General features: G+C 36.4%; 1 protein-coding gene across 1 annotated transcript in view; it reads right to left on the bottom strand.

Moving 5' to 3' along the window:
* trip4 (thyroid hormone receptor interactor 4) overlaps nt 1–21,900 on the bottom strand; it is a 145,187-nt gene that overhangs the window by 72,524 nt on the left and 50,763 nt on the right. Inside the window, exon 12 of the mRNA NM_001077575.2 lies at nt 6,555–6,657. Within this exon, the coding sequence (NP_001071043.2) occupies nt 6,555–6,657 (103 nt within the window). The remainder of the gene's footprint in view (nt 1–6,554; nt 6,658–21,900) is intronic.

Below are 21,900 nucleotides of genomic sequence, written 5' to 3'. Positions count from 1 at the left end.
ATGTTTTTTTGCTCATGTTAAGCCAAATGCTTAACAACTCATTGGACGGTGCTTCACAGTGCAAATGGAAAATGCCTTAAAGCATACTGCACCTTGAAGGTAAAGAAGTGGAATGTTATGCAATGGCCAAGTCAATCACCTGACCTAAATCCAATTGAGCATGTATTTCACTTGCTGAAGACAAAACAAAACATGCCCCAAGAACAAGCCGGAACAGAAGACAGAAGGCAGAAAAGGCAGCATTTACCTGATTTGGATGTAAATACTCTCAAAAACTAAAAAAATAATTACTAAAAATAAATTTTTAGTAATTAATTGAATTGCTAAAAAAATTAAAGCTGACAGTCAGCAGTTGAAGCACATATTGGTCGTTTTATTTTAAATCAATTGTGTTGGTGTATAGAGCCAAAAATGTAAGAATTAGTTTGATGTCCAAATATTTATAGACCTAACTGTATATATATCTTTTTATATTTTATCATATATTTTAAATCGCAAAATTGTCTGCTAATTTCTGGGAATTACCATCGCAAAATCAGTTATTTTTAATCGCAAAAACAAAATTACAAAAAAATCTCGAAAAACTAGGTAGTCTGCTTTAAAAGCTATTATAATGAAGTACACCTTGAAATCCTGTGTGAGAAAAGAACTATATAATTTGGACTCAACTATTGGACAAAATAAGTTACCAAACTATCAATAATCAGAAGCCACCAGAAGTAACAGAAAATAAATGAAAGGACTAGTTTATTACAATAAAGCTACATTAATCTCAGTAGAGTTGGTATATCCAGACAAAAGTGGTTTGCTTTATGAAAATAAGTGATCATCTATTTTAAGTCCGTCCTTCAGCCCCGCATTCTAGAAGCTAGGCTGCATATATTTAATGCATGTTGCTTTCAAGGCACGCTTGTTTGGATATTGAGGGTGTATTGATTCAAATAAAGCAAGAAGAGAGAGACAACCTTTAGCCTTTAAAAGGCTGGCATGTAACAGAATCACTGATGTGAACTTGCAGAATTCACACATGGCTGAAGGCACTCGTCAGGATATCTCCGATAGCTCGGTGCAGCGAGGGTGACCTTCAGTGCGGAGATGAAATGACAGGATAAAAGATTCTGGCGCTTGATGAACAGAAACCTCAGCACCCACACAGCTTTTAATACAGTCTTTTAATCAGCGAATGGAAATTTCACTGTAATGAAATGACACAGTCCAAATTTTCCACATCTAAATGTCAGCAATTCCAGCAACAATGAAGAGTAGATGGATGGTTTTTCGATTATGCAAGTCAGTTTTCTGTAATAGCTTTGTGCTCAGAGACCCGTAAGCATCTTTCGGTGATTGTTAATCCATACGCCATCCCTACTGCTTGCAGACAGAGTTGTTTGGTTTTCATGGCCAGGACATAAAGGGTGACACCTTGACCCTAATGTTGGATAAACCGTGGAAGACACGGTAGAGGTAAAGGGCAGGACATCTCTGTGGTGACTTCTTACTCTTAACTGCCCCAGCAGCTTATCAGCCCGTATCTCCTCCCCCATTCACCCCGTGAAGAGTTCACAGAGGTCAGCTCTCCCGAGAGCTCCAGCAGCTTAGGAGAGAATGAAAATGAATGGGAAACGGTGGCTAGACACAAGGTCAAAATGGATATAAAATTCTCCATTATGATATGAAAAGCGAGTGGAGAAAGGAGGGAGCTTCGGATGTCAGAGGGAAGGATTGCTTTTGAGGGCTTGTCTTTGTGTGAAAACAAAAGGAGCCGAACAGCGAGTAGCCAACGCTCTTGTAAAAGCAATCACCCATGCTTGTCAAGTATGCTTTCCACTTGACGATTCGCGCATTTGCTAATCACTGAAGTTCTAGAATTAATCGATCATTTCTATCTGAGAGGCATAAGCAGGTTAAATGGCAAAGAATGTGTAAATGCGATTAAGGAGGAACCGTCACGCAGATACTATGCAAGTGTGAAATGCTTCCAGTCTGTACTGTGAAATAACACTGCTGTTGACAGTTGAGCTGCTGTGAAGAATGAGTGGGAAAACGACACTAAACAAGAGGAGATCTGTGAAATATGATCCTGCAGACCTATTTGCACATCAAAAAACTATTGGATGACGGAATGATATCATCATATGGGGTTTTTTAATGGAGCCTGGGGAAAATTTGGGTCATGGAGCTGAGACAAGGAAGTCTATCATTCCTCATTCTCAGTAGAAAGCTAACATTCATCTGTTAGTATTCCTATTCATCTCAACAGCAGTTACTCAGCTGGTGCAGGACCTCCCAGAAGTACACTGCAATAAGTTTTTTCTTTGAGGGTTGATTATAAGAGCTGCTGACCCTAGGCGCAACAAGAACCACAAGTGCACAAATCTAAACTTTTCATGAGGAAATGTCCTTACATGAGTTGTAAATTTAAATCAAAGTTGGAGCCTGCATTTTTTTTATACTTCATTTTACATGAGTCACATACTTAGATGAACACTATAAAGTAATTTCAATCAATAAATATTCAGGAAATCTATACACTTACCGGCCACTTTATTAGGTACACTGTACTAGTACCAGGTTGGACCTCTTTTTGCCTTCAGGACTGCCTTAATCCTTGGTGGCATAGATTCAACAAGGTACTGAAAAATTCTTTAAATATTTTTCGTCCTTATTGACATAATAGCATCACGTAGTTGCTGCAGATTTGTCAGCTGCACATCCATGATGCGAATCTCTCATTCCACCCCATCCCAAAGGTGTTCTATTGGATTGAGTTCTGGTGACTGCGGAGGCCATTTGAGTACAGTGAACTCATTTTAATATTCAAGAAACCAGTCTGAGATGATTTGTGTTTAATGACATGGTACGTTATCCTGGTGGAGGTAGCCATCAGAAGATGGGTACACTGTGGTCATAAAGAGATGGACATGGTCAGCAACAATACTCAAGTAGGCTGTGGTGTTGAAACAATGTTCAATTGGAACTAATGGGCCCAAAGTGTGCCAAGAAAATATCCACCACACCATTACACTACCACCACCACCAGCCTGAACTGTTCATACAAGGCGGGATGGATCCATGCTTTCATGTTGTTAACTCCAAATTCTGACCCTACCATCTGAATATCGCAGCAGAAATCAAGTCATCAGACCAGGGAATGTTTTTCCAATCTTCTATTGTCCAATTTTGGTGAGCCTGTGTGAATTATAGCCTCAGTTTTCTGTTCTTAGCTGACAGGAGTGGCACCCGGTGTGGTCTTCTGCTGCTGTAGCCCATATGCCTCAAGGTTGGACATGTTGTGTGTTCAGAGATGTTCTTCTGCATATTTCAATTGTAATGAGTGGTTATTTGTGATACTCTTCTAACATCAACAAGGCATTTGCGCCCACAAAACTGCCGCTTACTGGATATTTTCTTTCTTTTGGACCATTCTCTTTTAAACCCTAGAGATGGTTGTGCGTGAAAATCCCTGTAGCAATTTCTGAAATACTCAGAGCAGCCCGTCTCGCACCAACAACCATACCACGTTCAAAGTCACTTAAATGTCGTCCCCATTCTGATATTTGGTTTGAACTGCAGCAGATCATCTTGACCATGTCTACATGGTTAAATGCATTAAGTTGCTGCCATGTGATTGGCTGAGTAGAAGTTTGCGTTAACAAGCAGTTGGACAGGTGTACCTGATAAAGTGGCCGGTGAGTGTAGGTTTCCCATAGTTTAATTTAGTTAATGCTAAGGTTCTCATTTTAAACTCCATTATTATTAGAGTTATGAAAATCTGTCTGGATAAACTGAATAAAGGACATATCTTTGTCATATTCAAAAGGAATGCAAAATAATGACAGTATAAGCATTAAATTTTGAATAGTCCAACTCACATTGATGCTACTTTGGAATGTCTGATTCTATATGACATTTTGTTCATTGTGGTCCTAAAGAGAGTAATTTTAATGTTTATAATGTTCACAGTCTTTATTTCACACTTGCCTGATTTCATTATGTTTTCTTTATAGCTCATTAGGTGATCAGTCGTCATTTTGTTTGGCAGTATGTTTTAGGGTTTTTTTGGTCAAAAGATCTATAAGAGACTGAATGATTTAAAAAGCTTAGATGGTGCTTTCTTTTAGGTTACCTCTGTATAATGCATATTACCTACCATTTAAAAACAAGGAAACACTATATTAATTGTAAGTGCCACCCACTGGAATAAATTCTCATTTTCATTCAGCATGTCTACTGTTTCTGTTTCGAGCAGGTATGTTTTATGTAGAATAATTTCATAAAGCTAAAGTCATACCATTTCGTACAAGCAATTATTTCCTATTTTTATATTGCTGCAGATGTGTATAAAGCAAATAAACCTCTTTATTCACATATATTTTTTCCATTTCTTGTCACTTTTGAAAAAAAAAAAAAGTCTAATCAAAAGGACAATTTGCTTGAAAACAAAACCAGAATAAGCCATACAAAATCAAGATTGGTGCATTACTATACATAGCTATTCTCATTTTCATTCAGCATGTCTACTGTTTTTGCTTTGAGCAGGTATGTTTTATGTGAAATCATTGCATGAAGCTAAATTCATACAATTTTGTATTCAATTTTATCAATTTAGAAACGTTATAATCTAACTGAAATCAATAACTACTCATGCTAATGTAGTATCTTTGTTTGGATTGTGATAACAGAACAATCATTTCCCAATTTTAAATAGTTTAAAGGGCCTCAACCAATGGGTTGCTCTGTGGTACCGGTCCATTGTTCACTTAGTACCAGGCCGCACATCATGAATTATTTCCGTTAATTTACTATTCTAGTCTGAACAATCTTTTATTTAGAAAAATCTTTTATTTTAAAAAATGACTGTATTCCCTGGTTACATCTCAGTCACTTGAGCGCCAAAATTTAACCCACAAACAGCAAAATGCGTGAGAAACAGACGTCTTGACAAAATCGCAAACTGCCAAGCAATAGATCCGCAACCCATCCGTCAACAAATCAGGTGATTCCACCATGTCTGTGCAAGCAGATCAACTGCTAGAGATCACAAATAACGGCAGCATTTTAGGGGCCATTCGAATATCGTGTCATTTCTAGAGTTCGCCAAGTTCGTTATTTCCAATGGAAGCGTACAACTTGCGCACAATCGGTATGAGGGCTGATTTGACGCGCTCATGCCTTCCAGATGAACCCAGTTGAATGAAGGCGGGAATTGCACCACGAGCCACATAACAAAAACCGATCAGCTTCAGTTTGTATGGAATATACATATTTCAATAGACTAATTATATCAGACGAACACAGAACACCCAAACACTGCAGTGCTTTGTAATTTTCTTCATTAGTAAAACTTCAGAGTGACAGCAATGTTTTGTCAGCTTGTCATCCTCTGAGAAAACGCCTAGCAACTTGCGAACAACTGCCCCCCGGTCCATGGTAAAATATAAAGATAAAAGATAAAAAGGTTGGGGACCACTGGTTTGAAGCAAATAAATACCTTTATTTATTTATTTATTCATTTGTTTGTTTGGTTTTTCATTCATTCATTCATTCATTCATTCATTCATTCCCATTTCTTGTCACTTAAAAAAAATCTGTAATTTGTTTTGGAACAGGTCAATTTGCTTATGAACAAAATCGGAATAAGCCAAGAAAAATCAAAATCGGTATATTACTAGTAAACATAGCCTTCCTCACTAGACACAGTTGACATTAACAGAGCTTGTCATTAGCAAATTGTTTTGCTATTGACATGATTCTTGACACACTCAGATGGCAAAATACATAATTTATAATAAACACATACACACACACACGCATATATATATATAATATACCTTGATGCAATGTACTATGGCAGTAGTTCTTAAACGTTTTTCATCAAGTACCACCTCAGAAAAAAAAGTGTCTCTCCATGTACCACCAAAATGAGCAGTATTGAAATACAGTAGCGTGGTAGGCCCAGTAAAGCAGATACAACTCTGCACAATTAAAAAAACGTAGCTGAATACCACAGAAATATAAGGCTATATGTCATATTATATACATAATTTTTGATACCTTTTTAAATGTGTGTAGCATGTACATGACATATTTCATTCCTCCACGTACCACTAGAAGCAAGCCTGCGTACCACTAGTGGTACACAAACAACAGTTTGAGAACCACTGTACTATGGGATTGCCTAGTCTACAAATCAAATACTATGCAAAACTACATCATTACAAAAAACAAAACTACAAAAACCTGCTTTTTTTAAGACTTTTTTTAACATTTCCTTTGCTTTTGTGTACTATTCTAGCTTTCCAAATGTTCATTTTTAACATACTGTATAAAGTAGATGACTTAAAATGAATGCTTTTGTATGTGCTATGCAATACTGGCGTAGAATTTGGTTTAAAAATCGAAATGGATTTGGCTGCCTTCCTCCGTTTATTTTTAAAACCGCTGCCTCTGTAGGTTTCTTGCTAGGTCTTTATGCATGTGTTTCAGTGCATTTGAGAGTGGAGAAAGCTTGAACAGATACAGCCAGCACATGAAAAGAGGCAGACAGGACTTACAAATCTTGTGTTTCCCTTTCATGGGAAATTTCACCACCAACTCCTGGGGGTTGGAGCAAATGAAGACAAATGGAGAAGTCGACTCCTCGCTGATCTGGGGATACTGAAAAGAGAGAGAGAGGAAACAATGAGCTGTGTTCAGCCACTTGGTTACCATGCACAGAAAGCATGGCGGCGTTGAAAGGCTTCGCTTCCCTGTAATTGATAGGCAGCACACAGGAGAGGCGAAATTGACTGGCACTTTCATAAGAAAGGTGACATCTATCTAATCTGTCGGGGGAAGGCACAGGTCATCTTATTTCCTCCCGACCATCAGAGAGTCGTATGATTGTATCACGGCATTCAAGAAGCACAAGCTTTTCACAACACTATTTCCTCCCCCCACAACCCCCCACACTAAAAGCGGCAAAAAGAGCTTGACACAATCAGGGCTTTTAAGAGCGCTGCAGATATAAGGTCCCTCTGCATACTTGAGTTGTCTCGCAGGAGATGTGGATAAATTCAGCCACTGCTAGATTTACTTACACTTGTGTTATGATACGCCCACACACTGGATTGAAACGCTTGGGTGGAAATGTTGCTTTCAGATCAGCTGATGAAAGGTTGACAAGCAACACTCTTTTTTTAATCACTAACATTATAGTATAAATGGCTTAAGCATTAAAATGCATATGGTAATTAAACATTTAGTGGATAGAATATAATTTTTTTCACCAGTTCAGTGAAGTTATATATAAATATAAATATTTCCTTGTTTAAATCAATGGAAATGCAACCATTAAGCTCCATTTCAATGTATCGATCAACACAACCAGACCAAAAGATCTACAAGCCAAAGTTTATATTGTGTAACATGCCACTATCTTCAAAAACACAGAAAACTACAGGGAATAAAAAAAAAAACTAAAGATGCCATAATAACTAAAATATCAATATACCAGGCATAGCTGACTAATAAGGCTTCAGTACATGGAAATGCCATACTGTGAGCCTCAATGACCATTGTTCCCTCATTCTTATGTAAATTCCATGATAGTAAAGTCCTGGTGAAAATCAGCCCAATTGAAAAAAAAACCTGGATTGTTGTACATGGGATCATTAATACGTACATCCTAGGCAGCAATTAATTAGGCAATGTTTTCTAGTGAAATTACAACAATGATAATTGCATTTCTTATTTTGAAGGTTTTTTAAGCTTATATTAAACTTACTAAGTATGTGGCACTCTTATTTAAAAAAAAACAGGAGAGGCAAAGAGACTAACGGTGCACTCACACTATGCTATCTGAACTGTGCCCAGGCCCGTTTCTTAGATCATTGTGAATGTTCTGAATCGGGCTCTGGCGCGGTTCAGTTGGCCTGTCCTGGCCCGGTTGGAAGAGGTATGCCAGAGCGCGGTTCACTTGGGCCCAGTACGCTTGTAGCATGAGTGCAAAGCGTGCCTGAGCCCGAAACTGAAGATGAGACGTGACTTTTATGGGACTGTTTCATATAGATTTATTAATCATGCTTACTGTTACTTACTGTCATAGATTATGCCATGTCACACCTTTACTTTTTTCTAAACGTGGAAGCATGGTGAATGGTGGCATTCAATACACTAATGGGAAACAATGTTTAGAAGTTTAAAATACAAAGCATGGCATGGTGCTAGACCTGTCACGATAGTCAATACACTGACTTATCGTGCGATATACGAAAATGAGGGCGATTAATTTTGGAGGCGTGATAAATTGTCTATTATATATAAAAAATTTAAGATGATGTCATCCTTTATCTATCTATCCATCCATCCATCCATCCATCCATCCATCCATCCATCCATCCATCCATCCATCTATCTATCTATCTATCTATCTATCTATCTATCTATCTATCTATCTATCTATCTATCTATCTATCTATCTATCTATCTATCTATCTATCTATCTATCTATCTATCTATCTATCTATCTATCTATCTATCTATCTATCTATCTATCTATCTATATCTACACTGATTATTGTGGGCAACAAGTGTACAAACAACAAAACAATTTGTTTAACTACCCTTCTCATTAGCAATCTCATAGCTTTGTTGATTTTGTAATCATGCAGCTTCTGAGAAGCAAAGCTATTTTATTGATTAGTAGCAACTGTCTCACATTATAATTTAATGTTGTTCCTCTTTTGGAGATTCTTTGTTTCTTCTGTTTGTTAAACGATCTATTACAACTAATTAGAAAGCACAGCACCAGCACACTACTTTAAATGATGAAGTAGCTTAAATGTGGCTATCTATTTTCCCATATAGCTTGAGGTGTCACTAGTTACTTCAAAGAATAAAATAGTTCAGCATTTTCTCTAAATTTGGGAGTTTAGACTGCTACATTATTTGTTCCTAAAAGTCTGGCGAATGCAGCATAAGCTTTCAAATGATAAACAAAAATGTCATCATGAAACAAGTTTTATTTAGATCTTGATTGCTTCATATCCTAGTAAAGTGTCAACCAAACCAAAACAGTGCAGGGCGAATGTAAATTGGTTAAAACAGACACTAGACCTTTTTCTTTTGTTGAATAAGTTTATTTTGCAAAAGGCCAAAACCGCATAGTACTATTGTTTTTTTTTATGCCAAAAAACATTACAATGCTAAAATCACTTTCATATTGGCTTTAAATGCAGTTGTGGGGCAACAGTCTGTGAATATAACCAGGTTCTAATGGTAAACATTTATTAATTATATTGTTTTATAATCGCACTTTATAAAAATAGTCTGAAGAAACACTTTGATTGACAGTCATCCTTTGTGCGTGTCATCAGAGAGGGAAAGCCCCGCCCATTAGTGACGATCACTCTTTCATAAGCATAGCACGTTAGTCTTGTTTGAATCTGCCACTATGCTGACTTAGACATTTGTAGCTCCGCCCTCTTTTGAAAAGAGGGCTTTGAGCACAATCTCATTTGAATTTAAAGCGACAGGCATGATTAGAAGCAAAGCCTAAAAGGGGCAGTTTCAAAGAGTTATTAAACATTAGGGGCTCTATTTTAATGACCAAAGTCATGGTGCAAAAGCATTAACGGGGTGGTCCAGAGTGTATTTTTAAGGCTTGGTTGTGTTTATAAGAAGCAAAGCAATGAGTGCTCATGCTTCATTTGTAGAAAATCATGTTTTTTTTCTCCATATACCTGATTATATACTGCTACTCGGCTTACATGAAAACAACTGTAATATTTCATAGTTCCTCTAAAGGCCTGCTCTCTAGAGGCTCTGATTGGCTAGCTAATATAATGTGCTGTGATTCGTGGATTGGCTCACATCACCAGGAAAAGCATCACGCTTCTACAGGCTTTGCCTCTGCTGTGTAAACACTGTCAGTCAGAGTAGCTGTTAGCATTAAGCAGCTCATCTGTTTAAGCCTTAATCAGACAGAAAAATGACAAAGAGGATACAGCTGAACCTCCTGCCTGCTCTATTGCCATTTAAAGGGCAGAAAAATATGGTTTGTGCCCCAGCGCATGGTCTAACAGAGTTGTGCTTATTCCCTTAATGAGTTAAAGGTGTGGTTTAAACATAATGTGCAATAAACCAATCAGAGTCTCATCTCCCATTCCCTTTAAGAGTCAGTTGTGTTGTGCCATGGTGGATTTGCTTTTTACTTGCAAAACTGAACGCTTTACTAGCAAGAAAACAGTGAAACAGACCATCCGCAGAGTGAGGATAAAGAACAAGCCATTCAGCCTATACTTACTCTTTACTTTTACTCTTTACTCCTTTACTTTCGTTTGTAATTTCTTTTGTTAAGCACAAAAATTTGTTTCAAAACTATTTCTAAATTCAGTTCTAATTTCCAGCAAATAAATAAATGAACAATAATAATGAAGTGTGATAAAAACTGAGTTAAATCCAACCACACATCCTATTCTTGTGCCCCATATGGTGATGCAGACGTCTCCAAAACCGACAGCTGGACAAATCTAAACTTGTTTTTATTGAAATAAATATAAATACTCATATAATAAATACGACTACTACTACTAATAATAATAAACTTATACAAATGCAGATTGTCATGACTAAACTGAAAAAGCCAAAACTTTACAAACACACTTTAGGGACATAAGGGTTTATTTTATATCTTGTAAAAAGGTGCATTATAGCTCCCATTTAAGTACAGATCATTAAAGATTTCATAAAGATTTCCTATAATTTTCATATTGTATATACATCAAAACTCAATTTATGATTAGTAATGTACTGTACATTGCGAAAGACTTCATTTTAACAACTTTAAAGGATATTTTCTCAGCATTTTAATTTATTTACACCCTCAGATTCCAGATTTTCAAATAGTATATCAGTTGTTATGTGATACAAAAATCTCTGATATCTGGTTTTGTGGTCCATGGTTAGAAATAGAATCTAGATAGTTTACTATTAGAATACCTATGTTTAGCTATCATCTAACAGCATTATCTAATAGCCCTTTCCACCACTTGCTACTTCCAGTATGAAAGGGTCTTAATAATAATAATACCTGACATTTATATATAGCTCTTTTCTAGACACTTAAAGCACTTCACACAGTGTGCAGCATCTATCTGGATGACGTGACGGCAGCCATATTGTACCAGACCTAGCTGATTGGTGGACAGGAGACAGAGGGATGAAGACAATTATGATATGGGGATGGTTAGGGGCCATGATGGACAGAGGTCAGTGGGCAAATTTGGCAAGGATGCCGGGGTTAAACCCCTAATCTTTTTCAAAAGAAATCCTGAGATTTTTAGCAACCACAGAGAGTCAGGACCTTAGTTTAACGTCTCATTCAAAAGACGGCGCTCACTAAGCAGTATAGAGCCCCTTCACTATACTGGGGCACTAGGACCCCCCTGCTGAACTCACTAACACCACTTCCGGCAGCAACCTAGCTTTTTCATGTGGTCTCCCATCGAAGTAATGACCAGGCCTGCTTAGCTTCAGTGGGCGACTATGTGAGAGTTGCAGAGAGCAAGCTGCCGGTAATGTGTCTGCTCAAGTATGTGAACACAAATACTGAAACCTTTCTGCATTTGCATAACAGTTTATTTGTTTTTCAGTTATTAAATTCAATTTTGTGGAACTCTCACATTATTTTTTCCTTCTTATTATCTTAACACCAGCATTGTAGTAAATCTTTCTCCCGTGTAGCACTCGGTAGGGCCATAAAATTGTGTGGTTTGGAAGGAGAGGAAATCGGAATTATCAATACAATTACTCTTTACATTGATCCTTAAAGTGACAGCAGCCTAATTTACCTGCTGTCTACGTCTTCACTGTTTAAAAGGCAACAAAAGAAAACTGAAAATCCCCCACCGATTTCCTGAATAGCTTCAGAAGCTTTGCTAAAACAAATTTGTCAACATTTACGTCATCCTTCAAAAAGCTTCTATTTGGATTTCACGTTGAAAAGTCTCACAAAAACATGTTGTTAAAAGAATTTTTAAGGAAAAGAAATGACTGCAGAGTGCAAAGATTAAGTGTGTGGGCTAAGACTCGTTTAAAAAGGATGACAGATTGTATGATGGGCCGGTGGGAGGATTACTGAACAAAAGACTAACAGCGCTATTCCTTAATAGCATCCTTGAATGCTCTGCCTCTCACACACATCTTATTTATAAAAAAAAAAAAACCTTCATAAAGCCTCTATACATATATCTAAAATTAAAACCATGAACACAAGCAAGAGAGAAGTTTCTTTGGTATAAAAATAACTACTCTCAATTCAAACCAATGGCTCTCTCTCTCGAAAAAAAAAAAAAAAAAGAACCGTAGAGACACAATAGTGAGGATTTATATATACGGCTAATGTTAAGAATCTAATAATTTGGATCAAAGAACGAGCTCAAAAAAGGCTTCCCTTTCATCCTTTCATGGCTAATTGGGATTGAATGCTGCTGAACTGCACTGGCCGGTTCTCCCCTTCCCCCCGCGTGACAGTTTCAATACCTGACTAATTGAAAAGGCATGTCACATCCATATCTATCTACAGAATAAGAGCTTATATTCAAAAGCTTCAATCGTATCTCTAGGACGAGATACCATCTGAGCATAAGTCATTAGAGTAATATTGTGCGTAACATATTTAGATCTATTGAAGACATGTGTAGCATGAAGCAGCCCAACGCAACAAAGCAATGACAGCTTGTTCTGTTCATCGGTTTGTAATAAACATCAGAATATCCCGTTTGGAAGTCTTGGTTTCAAAGCAGGAATGTGGAGCTTATACATATGTTGTTCAGTAAAAATGCTTTTGGTTGAGTTGACGAGCTCTGGCTGAGGCAATGGTGTGAGCTTGTAATCTGCCAAAAATGTCAAGTGGTGACAATGTTTGGGGAAACTTATGTGGCTGGAAACATATTTATAAAAAACACATACATTTTATTAAATAAATACACATACATTTTAAAATCTGTAATTAATTAACCACTTTCACTAAGCTGCATACAAGTGTACTATTATATTATTACTATCATTAACTATTATAATAAGTCCAAACATAAACTTCGAGATGGTTTATCTGTTTTTATTTACAAGAAATTGTAGTTTTTGTTTTATTTATTGTCTAAATATCTTTAAATCAAGAAGAAAGAAGCAATGTGTAAGTTGAAACGACACAATTCCTTCATCTTGCCCCAACACAAATTGATTAGGGTGACTTAAATAACTTGACTTTTAGTTGATCCTTTGGAAAAGTGGCAGAAGGTAGATTTTTCAGATGAATCATCTGTTCAACTGCATCCCAATTATAACAATTACTGCAGAAGACCCAATTGATCCCACATAGACCCAAGATTCTCATAGAAATCAGTCAAGTTTGGTGAAGGAAAAATCATGGTTTGGGGTTTCATTCAGTATGGGGGAGTACAAGAGATCTGCAGAGAGGATGGCAACATTAACAGCTTGTGCGCCAGGATTGGCCAGCCCAATCAACAGGGATGAACATTTTTGAGCATGTCTGGAGTAAGATGAAGGAGGAGACATTAAAGCTGAATCCAAATTATCTTGATGAACTCTGGGAGTCCTGCAAGAACGCTTTCTTTGCCATTCCGGATGACATTATTAATAATTTATTTGAGTCATTACAGAGATGTGTGGATGCAGTCCTCCAAGCTCATGGGAGTCATACACAATATTAATTCTTTTTCCACTGCAGCATGACTTTATATTCTATACTGTACATTATTTCTGTTTAGTGACAAGACTTTTGTCTAAGCAAAGTCAGACCTTACTGTCCTAATTAAATAATTACAAATAAAGGCAAGATCATATTTTATTCTGGTACAATAAGCGTAATCTAGAGGCATTTACCTTTTATATAAGCCACTTCTGATACTAAATTATCAACTAGAAGTCAAGATATTATTTGTTGTACCTAAAACTTGAATAGGCTACAAGACTTTGATCAGGTAGTGTAGTTTGAACAAGCAGCAAAAGTCATTTGTTTTGAGTTTAGAAAAGTAAAGTTTTAATTTTTAAGAAAAAATATTTTAAGCTATTTTTTTCCTTAAAACAAGCAAAATAATCTGCCAGTGGGTTAAGCAATATGAACTTGTTTTGAATTATTTAACTTACCCCACTGGCACATTATTTTTACTTGTTTTAATGAGAAATTTATTTAATTTGAAGCCTCTTTTCTTAAAACAAGACAATTGTTGAACTTGTGTTGAAACTTTTTCCTGATTTAAGTTTTTTTTAAATTAAGTAACAAAAAAGGTGTTTTTGTAGCGCATCAATGAGAGCATTCATTGCATTCAAGTTAACTGCAGAATCCTAATTTCATTTAAAAAGTTATTTTGAATGATGAAATATGAATTATTAATTCAACAATCTGACAGACGTGTTTCATAGGTTTTCTCATCTCACTGACCAGTCAATCCAGACATCACAAACAACAGCTCATTGGACTAGAAAATTGTTTGGATAAAACACCTAAACTATGTTTTGTTCATTACATAAAGCTCCTGTATAGTTCCAGAAGACTAGGAAAGAGAACTCCTACAGGCCACCTGACAATTTTATGATGATTTTACCTTCCACAGCACCCATCTAAAAATCCTTTATGTATTACAAATGAAAGGCAAGTCATGGCTTTGGAGCAACACAGAAGTGAAAAAAACAAACAAACAAAAAAAACAGACAATCTTCATTTTGAATTTTGATTTTGATTTTACTTTAGTGATTTAAATGGAAAGTTTACCCCAAAATTTGCCACTAATTACTCACCTTTATGTTATTCCAAGTATACAAGACCTCTACTCATGTCTAAACAGAAATTAAGATATTTTTGATAAAATCTGAGACTTCAAGAACATTGTCAATATAGACCATGTGTCAAACATGATTTAACTGAAATTTTATAAAGTTACGAGTTTACTTTTGTGCACAAAAAATAAATTAATAAATAACTATTTTTTTCTAATACTACATAACACACTGCTGACGTGAACAGTGGAGGAAATGAGTATTGAACACGTCAACAATTTTCTCAGAAAACCTATTTCTAAAGGTGCTGTTGACTTTAAACTGAAACTGTTGACTTGGGCAGTTTAAAGAAGCCTCTCATGTGTAGAACAAAGTCACATGCATTGCTCAGACTTCAACAGTGCTAAAATCTTGCTGGTTCTGTGTTTTTTTCTATCCAAACTTTGGATTTTAATTTTTGGATTCAAGTCAAGTAATTGGCTAGGCCATTCTACAGTTTGCATGGCTGTGTTTTGGATCATTGTCTTGCTGAAATGTCCACCCTGAATCGCTCCCCTGTGAAGCAGGATTGTGGGTGTGTTTCAGGACACGGATTAGATCAAATTTAAAGTTCATGTCATTCGCTAGTTAGAAGTGTACGTAGTGGTTGGCCCGGTGGCATGCAGGAGTTATACTTATTATTAAGCCACATTTGTATGTTATTTAAGAGCCAATATTCAGAGTAGCAGTAAACAATATAGGGAGCGCGTCACAGGCTGTCATTGTTCAGAAATGACCCAATGTGAATATAATAGCAACTTCACCTCAGTAAAGCATGCTAGGCAGAACAGCGCTATTTACTGACGTTTTGTTGTTAAACTAAATAAAAATCTACATTATCTGTAAAAAGATAACCTGTAAAAGGCCCTAATAAAACTGGATGAAAATAGTCTTTCAATCTATTGCCGGAAGATTTCAGTGGCTGAACAACACTTCTGTGCATATAACCTATTTGTAACAACAACATCTGCATGAGCTCTGCGTAAAGTTAAAATAGTTTTAAAGACCATTACCTGTGTAACAGAAATACTTCTGAAAATGCCTTACATGCCAGAGCGAAATGCCTTCTGCCAGCATGCAAAAGTAACTTCAATATTGATTCAGGATTTTAAAAAGTTTCAATTCAGCATTTTTGCCGCGACTGTGACTTTCGTGTGCACATGTTGTGAACACGCATCGCTAATGCAGGCGTGCACATGCTAATGGCGGATATGCGTGAACAGAGATGCGTAAAAGCCCAAATTTGCATTTGTTGACAGTTTGAGCTACTTTTTGGAATTATGAGAGATGTCGGCCTGACAATATTTAATTTGAACATTTTTTTAGTTTTAGGCCTTACCCAGAATATAAAAAATACATATAAACACATTTAGATCATTTACCGTATTCATTACTATTGGACTGTGAAGAGACTTTCAACCAGCACAACAAAAAATGTTTCTGAAGACTATTACCTACTGCAGGAAAAATATACCTTTTATTTTCATAAACAGCTTGCATGTGAATGAGTCTGAATGTTCTGATTGGCTGGTATACATGTCCCTTCTAATCATGAACACGCTCTTTCGGGCAATCTTCCTTTTGCGTTCACACAGCTCAGCATTCCGGCAAATTACCAGTAATGTTACAACATTTCTTTCTGGAAGATTGCCAGAATGATTTTCTGGTATTTTCAAAAAGGGCCTGTTCACACATGATCCCTTTCCGGAAACTTTCCAGAAAGGTCTGTATGAGTGAAAGGGGCTAATGTCAACATTGCCTTTAAAATGTCATAACTGAGCAAATGACACTTATAATCTTTAAAATCATGCATAATATCTCTTTTACATTCATGACTCATGTCATCTGATGATAATAAGTGTTTTGTGGCAGTCTTATGAACACCCCCTTCAAGTAAAATATCACTGAGTGTTTTTGCTGGTGTAAGCTTTAAGTAAATCTAGCCTGTTGTTGTTGTTGTTTTTTAAACTGAGTGAGTCCATATTACAGTACCTTCTTGTGGGAACTGACAGCAAGCCACAAATGCTGTTTAGACTGAGCTCAAATTGCATTTAACCCACAAAATTCCATTAAAACGGAAAACACGATGCAACAGCCCTTCGCCGAAGAGCATTTCAGACAGCTCACAACACCATGTCCGCATGTATTCCCAAACACTCAGCTAGTGGAGTGCAAAATGTGTCTGCAGCCACAACTATCTGCTGACAGGCTGCCAGATAAGTGGAAAGACAATATATTTTTCTCTAGGCTGGGATCCTGCCAGTGTATGAGCACGGTGATGAGAGATTCATATTGTCCAGTGCAGAGGAGGGCAGCAAAGGGTGAGCAGCCCTTGCCAGGGAACATTATAAGATTAGCGAGCAGACAGAGCACACCATAAGCCCCCCCGTGTCCCCAAACAAAGACAGCCTGGTGCTTTAACTAGCCAATGGAGCAATGAATCTGAGACTGGCTGTCTGCTCAGCACTGCAGAGCAACAGCCTTTCAGCTGATGTCCGCAATTAGATGGCCGAGGCAGGCAATCTCCTGCACTGTGGCGCAGTGGTAATAGGGCCGGCCCGCTTGGCTGCACTCAATCTCGGCCAAATAAAAAGGCTTCATTGGCACGAACGCCCTGATACAGGAGAAGCACTAAGGAAGAGGTCCTTAAAAAGAGAAAAGGAATGGGAGGAAAAAAAAAGGCAAGGCTGTCAGGATCACTGCTTTCATGCTCCATTTCAGCATGTTTAAATGTACTTCACTTGGACCTACCCTCGATGGAAAATAAAAAAGCTCAGCAGCGTTTTCAAAAAACAAAACAAGGAAGAAAAAAAAAGAAGCCTGTAAACCCCTGCAAGCTGAAGACCATCTGGGAGCTGTAGTGAGAAAAATGCCTGAGCAGCATTCCAGCTTCGTGACAGCTAACAGTGAATAAACCATGAAAAGCCAGAGAAGAATGAACAGCTTTTTCTGAGCTCTTACAGCTATCATTCCTCAATAATACTGACAGACAGACATATCAGAGAGGCTGATTAATTGGGTGATGTTGTCATCCGCTGATAAATATTCTCGTTTTGCCAATTAACAGAAGCGTTAGCTCTCTCTAATGTCAACACTGCCGGTCCTTCAACTGATTTTTCTTTTATTCTGTCTAATATCTGCAGTTTGTTAAGAAACGCAGTGTAAAATAATTGTTAATCTATGTATTAATGTATTTTTATAGATATACAGCCTTGCTTTTAAAGGAGGCAGTAAAGAGAACATAAAAACATGTATAGAGCAGTTATATGCTTATTTTTTTCATGATATCTGGTTATGAAATGCTCACTAAAACATTATGTTTGGTTTAGCCACAGTGGAGGGGAAATCAAAACAGAAATCTTGTTATTCTTATATGGCACTATATGCATACATTGAACTATTTTATTTATTGTGAAACATGCTATGTGTCATTGTCTAAAATATACAGTATGTAACAATGTAAACATGTTTGGATTTACTTGTTGAGTTGAATGTAAATTTTCTTTTACTGACTATTGTTAATCAAATTCCCATTTCCATTCCTCAATTCCTTATTAAGGGCCCTATCATACACCCGGCACAATAAGGCACAAAATGTGTTTGGCGCGATTTGTTGCTATTTTCAGACAAGCGCAATTGTAATTTTTACATTTTACAGCCTTTGTTGAAATAGCAAATCCATTTGCACCATTTTAGGGACTCATGGGTGTTCCGGTCTAAAAAGGAGGTATGTTAGGGTGCATTGTTGGCACGGTACTATTTTGAGAAACTGAAATAGACTGCGCCACTGACCAACTGACCAACTGAAAGGAGGTCTAAAGTCCAGTGCAGAGTGCGTTAGCTATGTGCCTATGCAGGTCCAAAACACACATTGCTTAATCCACACAGAATACACAAATATCTTTACATGAAAAAAAAATTTATTAAAATATTACAGAAATTATAATTTACTATATAAATATAAAAACACTACCTCCATGCCTTCTTTGTGTCAGGGGGCTTTTTAAAGTTTATTTATGACAATTTGCTTTTGTGTAATTTTATTATTAGCAGTATTATTTATTATCTGCATATTTATATTTGTTTTAAGTTTAGATTTGTCCACTTGTCAGGTTTTGGAGACGTCTGCATTATCATATGGGGCATAAGAATTGGGCGTGTATTTGGATATAACCAAATAACCGCAGTTTATTCACAGTTTATTTGCAGTTTATTCACACTTCATTATATTTGTTCATTTATTCATTTGCTGGAATTTAGAACTGAATTTAAAAATAGTTTGAAACAAATCTTTGGGCTTAGCAAACAAAATTAAATATGTAGGCTAATGGATGTCTTCAGTGGAGTGCGTACAACACCGTTTCCTTATCCACGAAAGTAAAGGAGTAAAGTAAAGAGTAAAAGTAAAGAGAAAGTAAAAAGGCCGAATGGTGGAGTTTGTTCTTTATCCTCACGCTGCAGATGGTCTGTTTAACTGTTTTCTTGCTAGTGAATCGTTCAGTTTTTCTACCTTCAAAGTCCGCCATGTAAATAGCAAATGTGCCATGGTGTGATGCAACTGACTCTTTAAGCGAATGGGAGATGAGACTAAGATTGGTTTAATGCACGTTATTTCCGTCCTTAAAATGGCAAATATGGAGTCAGATATGCCCTTAACACTTTTGCGCCATGCGCATTAAACTTTTCCCCGGATCATTAAAATAGAGCCCTAAGTCATAATCTATTTTTATAACACTTTTGTTAAAGGATCAATTCTCACTATTAACTAGTGAGTTATTAGCATGGCTACTATAAACAAATAGGCTGATTATTAATGCACTGTTAACGTTTTATTTATTTATTTATTTAAATTACACCATATTTAACTGTAATATGAATTAATATGAATAATTCTTCTTGGGCAGTTACAGGTACGCATTTTGTTACTGTATTTTACTGTTGAATTGTGAAAATTGCTGTATATTTTACAGTTACGATATACAATACTTTAAATATATACAATACATCGAGATAAATGGTGCTGTAAATGTAAATATAGCATTTTTTTGCTGTAATTAATTTACAGTAAGTTATTGGTGAACTGCTGCCAGTAGTTATTGATTTTACAGGAAATTGTTAACACTGTACTTATTATAGGATTATATTTTACATTTCAAATCCTAATCCCAATACCTAAACCTAACAACTACAAGCTTAATAACCATTAATAAGCAGCGAATTAGTAGTTTATTGAGGCAAAAGTCAGAGTTAATGGTTTTGTAATAGCGAGAATTGTAAAGCCTGACCTGTTTTTTTTTTTTTTTAGCAAATCAATAGTGATTCTAATAAGCCAGAAAAAAAACTACTACTTTGAAAATATACTTCAATGTGTGACTTTGTCTTTCCTGATTAAAAGCGCAGTAAGAAAAGGTCCATTCTGTGTTGCCTACACTGTAAAAAATGCTGTGTTCCACACAATTCCAACAATTGCTTTAAGTTAATTTAATTGTATTGAAGAACATTAACAATATTTTTTTAAGTGAATAGTGTAGCAATGAATGAAACCCTTTTAAATCAAGCAGCCGTCTGTTGGCTAACACAAAGCCATGAAGCAGTTTAAGGGGCCACAGATCACATATCACACATTGTGTCAAACCACGTGGAAAACACGAGGCATGACGCTTCCTTCACCAACTTCAACAATTCACAAACACTTTGCTCCCTATTTACACACATGCGCTGCATTTCCATTTGGAAAAACAAACTTGAGCATGGAAGAAGCAACATGTGAATAAAAAAGGCATCAAGATCAAATGTAATCATTCCTTCATCCAAAGAATGATCACGTACCTTTATGTTCTATTTAAAATTACCTTTATTTCACTTTTCTATTCTTTATTTGCTCATCACTTTGCTAACTAGCAATGTAATTGTGATAAAATTCTTTACACAATGGTAGTTACTTGATTTGACATTTTATTTATTGGTAAAATTAAACATTACTAATCGTTTTAAATCATGATGACATGATTAAGTAATATATAATAAAGCTAATACAGTGCAAACATTTTAAGTGCCTCTGGCAATAAGAAAATAAGATGTGGACCCTGAATGATTTGAATGAGGTAAATGTAATCTTTACTCAGTCAGAAACCCTGAAGCATGGTTTATACGTCTACATCAAGTAATGGACGTGACCCACGGCGCATGCAATGCGTGTAGTTGTGCATTTATACTTCTGTGCGTTGTGTGTGTTGCTCTGCATTAACACTTTAAAAACGCTAGCTGGCAGTAGGTGTTTAAGTTTATCTGTGTTGAGATTCTACGCGGGTGTTTGTTTTGCTATCTTAATGTAAAAGTGGCTCAAACTCACATATTTTGAGGCTGGAATCATAAGGTAAACACAATACAGTCTCCATCTGGAGCTCCTTAACGGGACTCCACACTTGTAAACCCTAGCAGCAATGGGCTTGCACTTAACTCCGCCCACACTCATTAACGATACCAAGCCAACCAATCACAGAGCTTGCACAACACATCGTTGCGACGTGTTACTTATTTTCAGAGGTGCGCGTCAGCACGGCAAGGGCTTTGCGACAACGCGCAGGCTGTGCCGCGGCATAAGCGTGTGCTTGACGCAGAAGTATAAATCATCCTTTATTTTTAATTGTGTGATTACGAGATGTGAGAGATAATTTGTTTATTTGGTGTAATAACTAGAAGCAATGACTAGGTCCACACAGTTTTTGAGCCCATCATTCAATCTATTTATTTACTATTTATGTAAATGTGTGTGTATATTCACTCAGCTTTTATATTAAATAGATAATTTATGTACAATGCATATTGTTAGATAATATATTTTAGTGAATGTGCTATATGTGCTTTGTTTACCAAACAAGTTGTTCTAATTTGACTTTAAAGTAATGCTAAATAAAAGGTTTTTTTTATTTTTTATTTGTGTGTTAGATTTTTCATCTCCTACATTCTTAAAGTCATTTCACATAAATTCGCCAATTACATTTCTGTACAAAATTCCTTGCAGAAATAGCAAAAAAAAAGTCATCAGATTCTGTCTGGCTCCGGAAAATGAGTAATAATCAA

The sequence above is a fragment of the Danio rerio genome, chromosome 7 (genome assembly GCF_049306965.1).
Source record: "Danio rerio strain Tuebingen ecotype United States chromosome 7, GRCz12tu, whole genome shotgun sequence".
NCBI lineage: Eukaryota > Metazoa > Chordata > Actinopteri > Cypriniformes > Danionidae > Danio > Danio rerio.
This window is presented reverse-complemented; position numbering and strand designations above follow the sequence as displayed.